The 5,818-nt window shown below is 34.7% G+C and overlaps 1 protein-coding gene across 1 annotated transcript; it reads left to right on the plus strand.

The window, feature by feature from the left end:
- LOC111025650 (Rhodanese/Cell cycle control phosphatase superfamily protein) lies at positions 1-5,611 on the plus strand. Its single transcript, XM_022303540.2, has 4 exons — positions 1-664; positions 1,570-1,672; positions 3,918-4,154; positions 5,351-5,611. Exons 1-4 carry the CDS (start codon positions 51-53, stop codon positions 5,402-5,404), a joined length of 1,008 nt encoding a protein of 335 aa, XP_022159232.1. The 5' UTR covers positions 1-50; the 3' UTR covers positions 5,405-5,611.
- Positions 5,612-5,818: the final 207 nt, after the last annotated feature.

Below are 5,818 nucleotides of genomic sequence, written 5' to 3' on the forward strand. Positions count from 1 at the left end.
CCATTTTATTATCCCAACTCGCCCCACAGAACAAACCACAGAGCTCTGCCATGGAATCGCAGACCCTTTACCTCTCTGCTTCTTTCCTTCCCTTCAGTTCAAAACCTCTGAGCGTCTTCAATGGCGTCCATTTTTCCCCCATTACCAAAACCCATCCGTCAAGCCCTCTCCAAAACCCCCATTTCCTCGCAAAATCCTCCCCATTTCACCAATTAACGAAACCCCATCTCCCTCTCGCTCTAACCCATCTCTTGCTCACGCCTCTCCCCAGCTTCGCTCTGGAAACCGACCAATCCTCGGACAAGATAAACTTGGAATCCATTTTGCTTTCGATCGATGGCTTCTTCAACAGATACCCTTTTTTCGTTGCTGGGTGTACTTTCATCTGGCTTGTTGTGGTACCCTTGATTGAGTACTCTTTTAGAAAGTACAAATTCGTTTCTGCCATTGATGCATTTTGCAAAATCCGGGATGACCCAAATGCGCAGCTCTTGGATGTTAGAGATGGGAGGAATTTGGGGCTTTTGGGGTCTCCCAATTTGAGGATTTTGAACAAGGATGTGGTGCAGGTCGAGTATGTGGAGGAGGATGAAAATGGGTTTGTGAAGAAGGTGGTGGAGAGCTTTGGAGATGCTGCTAATACTGTGGTCTTCGTTCTGGACAAGTAAGTTTTTGCCTTATACTTCAAAGGAAATCTTGGATAAGAGAATGTATGTGTGCCTGTGCAGTTTTTCTTTGGCAGGCCAAATGTTACATTCCAACTTGTCATTAGGTATAAATAGTAAAAGTAGTAATAGATTGAATTGTTACCACCCCTATAGTGTATTCTATACTTAAAAGAAACCTTTATATTTTCTAAGAATTAGACAAATTAATAATACTATTCTAATAATTATACCAAGCATAAAGACTTCAAACCTTGGTTCCTATTCAAAGAGGCATAAGCCTCTTCTATGAAGAGGGGTAAGCCACTTGTGCCTTCTTTCATTCTTCTATGAGAGGCTCGCAAGCCTCTTATGGTTCAAAGAAGGCACGAGTCTCGAGGCTAAAAGTTAGAGACTTGCCTCGGAGGTATAAGTCTCAAAAGCCTTTTAAAACATAATGTCCTTCCTTTGAAATAATTTGAAAGTGTTTTCAACTATTCTCAACATTACCTGTGACTATGTAACAAGAAACAATGTTTTTAGACACTTTTCACCATCCCAAAGTCTCAAACTCACCCTAAGGAAATTGCAAAAAGGAAAATCGCTAAAGATCCTCGAAAATTTTGGCATTCTGAGAAGTTTTCCTTGACTGAAGATGATTTTCATTTGATATAAATGATCTTGAATTGTGTTTCTATTTAATTAAGTACTCAAACTCATTGAACATATTACTTGCGAGCATACACTATCATTTGGAAATTTTCATGCCTCGAGTCATGTCTAACGGTTTTCATATTTAGCTAATACTACCTAGATTAAACATAAGCCTCCAAATTTATTTGTTTTACTGTTTCAAATTTTACTCTTTTGCCAAGGATATGACTTCAATTTCATCAAGTGTTGCAATTTTCATGTCTAAGGTAGTTTTTGACGGTAATTCCATGAAAGTGGCCGAGTTATTGTTCAAGAATGGCTTCAAGGAGGCTTATGCAATCAAGGACGGTGTTAGGGGCGAAAAAGGGTGGTTGGTATGCATCCTTATCTTGCTAATTTACTTGATATTTGTTCACCATACTCATATTTCTGTGGAGGAGGTTTTGCTTTTTTTTTTTTTTTCGCTATTCTGTGGGGTATTTGGATGGAGAGGAGTAGACGAATGTTTAGGGAGTGCAAGAGGTTTTGGAGGAAAATTTTGGATCTAGTTAGATATAATGCCTCTTTGTGGGTATCGGTCTAAGACTTTTTGTAATTACCAATTAAGTGTCATTCTCTTGGATTGAGGTTCCATCTTGTAGGTGGATCTCCTTCTGGTGGGCATGTTTTTTATATGCCTCTTGTATATTCTTTTATTTTTATGTGTGTGTGTGTGTGTATAGAAAAGAAGCACAACCTAAAGGCCTAGGGATGAGGGATTTTGTCTGGGAAGGAGGAATCGAACAAAAGGTCTCCAATCTAAAAAAATGAGAAGAGAGGGATGGCACAGAAGGATTTGTGTGAGGCACCCTAAACATGATCACAAAAGTTAACGATAGTTTATGTCGAAGAAACATCATTAGAATTTCTTTCTTTCTAAAGAAGTCATACTCTGCAACGAACAAGAAATAAAAAACACGAAACATCAAAAACCATGGTCATCATCATCCTCATCCTCTTATAAAATCTATTGCATCATCCAGAGACTCTCCTTGGACATTCTCCCAAGTTTCCAATGTCCATTTCCTATTAACCACTATTTCTTATTTCTTCTCTCTTTGAGGTGATAGTGAGTTAGTCTTCTAACTCTTGAATTTAGAGGCAATTTTGGGTGACTTTCCTCTAGATATTGTAGATCTAGTATGCCTTAGGGCTTCTCTAGTACCACTAGTATGGGCTACATTCCCAACTTATCATGTGATTGCTCATTTTCTTCCTCCATCCTTCCAACCAATCATTTCAATTTCTAACTGTTTGTTTCTACTATACTAAGTGTATGTTTGGCATGCATTTGAAAGTGCTTTTGGAGGACTAAAAGTATTATATATATATATTTTTAAATTGGCATTGTTTGGTTAAAAGTTTAAAGAGTCTTGTAAGCAACCAAGATACTTTTCAAAATTTTTTATAATCAAAAGTGGTTTGAGATATTATAGAATCAGAAAAAGCGCATAAAAGTACTTTTAGATGAAACATTTAATTTGTTTTCTGTAAAAAGTGTTTACAAAATAAGTGCTTCACTTAAAAACACCTTTTTCAAAAGGCATCCCAAGCCCACCACAGTTATCTTCTTCTTCTGAACAATAACCACTTTCCAAGTGTTCTTTCTTTCTTATTTTCAAATGAAACAGAACCAGTTTTCAATTTCTAGCAGTTCGTTTCTTTCTGTTTACTAGATAATCTTCTGTACTGCTTAACCATAAATGCAGAAAAAGGATGACTCTGTGGCAAAGTGTAAATGGGACTTTATAAGTTATTTTTGAAAATTGCAACGTCTTCGGTGGCATTATGAATTATCAGATGAGTGATGCATAAAAGATTGAGAAAAGTTATTTTACATGTATCTAAAATTTGACAGGTCACTTTGGGAAAAATTGAAGACCAACTTAAAATCGAACTTTTTTGAAAATCAAACGGACTGAACCATCCACTAAAAGAAAAAACCAAAACAACTGAAACAACTAACTACATAAGCCAACCAAAATAGACTTCCCCATCTAGAACCAACCAAAATGATTTTGAAATTGTATAAATGTTAATCGACCAACATTACTGAATTGAATTCTGTTGGTATCATCATTTTTTTTTCAGTTTTCATTTTCATGTTTCTTTGCTATTTTGTGGAGATATGGATTGAAAGAAATAATAAAATCTTTAGGGGTAGAGGGATTCGGGAAGTATGTCTAGAAATTTTTTAGATTTAATACTTTCCTGTGGGGTCGGTTTCTAAGCTGTTTTTTTTTTTTTTTGTAATTATCGTGTTATTCTTTTGGATTGGAGTCCTTGTCTTTAGGTGGCATCTTGATGAAAGACTGGTCTTTTAATATGCCCGTGCATATTCTTTATTTTTTTCCCATTTTTCTCAATGAAAAGTCCAGTTTTTCATGAAAAAGATAAAAAAAAAAAAAAGATCTCTATTATGGTCCGTACTCGTGTTGCTGTCATGTAAAAGTTCATTTCTTTTCTTTCCTTTCTTTTCTGTGTTCAAATCTTGACTTGCGGAATTAAGAGAGCAGAGGTTTGACTCTCTCCAAAATTTGGATAAAGCTTTCTTTTACTTCTTTTTCATGCTCTTTGCAGGCAATACAGGAACGCTTATTGCCACCTTCTGTCCACATGAGCAAACGGAAAAAGACTAAAGCTTCCCAAAAGTTTGGGACAAATGGAGTTGTTCGACAAAGGGGAGAAAATGAAGCTGTCCCATCTTCAAAAACCTCCATTGGAGAAATCAAAACGTCACGTCTCCATATCGATGCATCATCAGACACCAAGCCGCAATTGAAAACTCAGTCGAGGTCATCGTCGCCTTACCCTAATGTACGTTCACTCTGCATACTACTAGTATTTTTAGGGATTATTTTTCACTCTTGGAAGTAGTTGAATGATTCAACCAAATTTTAACTTCATCAAAATTATGTGAAAATGAAATTAATATTATCTTTGTAACCCGACTAAATATTTTGTAAAACATAGTCAACTAACCCTCATTTGATAACTATTTCGTTTTTTGTTTTGTCTTTAAAAACTATGCATCATTCCTCACCAATTCTTTGGTATGTTTCACATTTAGATTTCTTAGCCACATTTCAAAAAATAAAAACAATTTGGATTAGATTTTAAAACTGTTTTTAAAAAGTAGATAACAAAACAAATAAACACATGGGTGGAAGCAATGTATCTAAGCTTAATTTTTAAAAATATAAAACAAAAGACGAAATAGTTATCAAACAAGGCCTTAAATATCAAAACTTCATTCAACAAAGCCTCTAACATCTAGCCACATTAAATGTCCAAAACCAACTAGAAAACCATCCAAATTAATCATAAAGGAAAAATATATATAATATATATAGTTAAAGTTCTTGACTTTTGGAAGATTGAAGGGTGATTTTACTTTATTAAAAGTACTTCTTCGGTTACATAGTAAAAAATATCTTAAAAATTTCTAGAAACAGTTAAAAGCATTTTTGAGATATTTTTAGAGGGCGCACCTAAGTGCTTTTCAAAAGCACTTTAATTATAGTTTATAAGTACTTTTAAAAAAAGCACTTTAATTATAGTTTATAAGTACTTTTTAGTTTTTACTATAGGGTCACTTTGATGGTTTTATGCCCTTTGAAGATGTGCTTCTGAATGAAGTACTCGGTCGAAAAGTACTCTATAAGTGATTTCTCACAAAGTACTTAAAAGTGCTTTTGACTTTTTTGTAAGACACTTTTACGTTATTATCAAATCTGTATACCTTTGAGGGAGAAGTGCTTTGAAACACAACAAGAATGCTTTCAGTCATGTAAAAACCACACCCGAACGTATAGTGATTTTCTTACCAACTGCTCCACCTCAAAAGTACTACTCTCAAAACTTTAAAGCATGATTTTGACCCGCATGATTAACTATGGAGTTATGAGTTAAAAATTTGTCCATTATGTATAATTTCTTCCCTCATGATTTGGTTCTTGTGTTTGCTTTCATTGTGGGTTTTTCTTTAGAACTGATATGTAATGTAATGGCAGTACCCAGATTTGAAGCCACCATCTTCTCCAACTCCCTCAAAACCAGAGAAATGAAAGGCAATCCTTACAAGTTTTGGGCTCACCATCTTGTTTTGCATAGAGAAGTTGACTTGTAATATTATCAACTGATTATTTTGTAAACTCCAATTTTTTTTGCTGGCAACTAGCTGTATATAATGTATGATTTAGTCTTTTGTTTCTCAAATAGTTGGTGGAAATCAAGATTTCAGAAAATGAGCATTTCAATATTATTCCTCACAATGGATGATTACATAGCATTGGAATGCTTATTTAGACAGGAAGCACATGGCTTTATGACTGAAGGAGAATATGTTAAATTACCGGTTTAGATTGCTGAACTTTCAGGTTTGTGTTTAATAGGCCTATGAAACTTTAAAAAGAATCCTATAGTTTTTTAGAATTTCAATTTTGTGTCTAACAGGCCTTTAGTTTTTTAGACTTTCAATT

This window comes from Momordica charantia, assembly GCF_013281855.1.
Source record: "Momordica charantia cultivar OHB3-1 chromosome 9 unlocalized genomic scaffold, Mcharantia_2.0 BLBB01000009.1, whole genome shotgun sequence".
NCBI classification, from domain to species: Eukaryota; Viridiplantae; Streptophyta; class Magnoliopsida; order Cucurbitales; family Cucurbitaceae; genus Momordica; species Momordica charantia.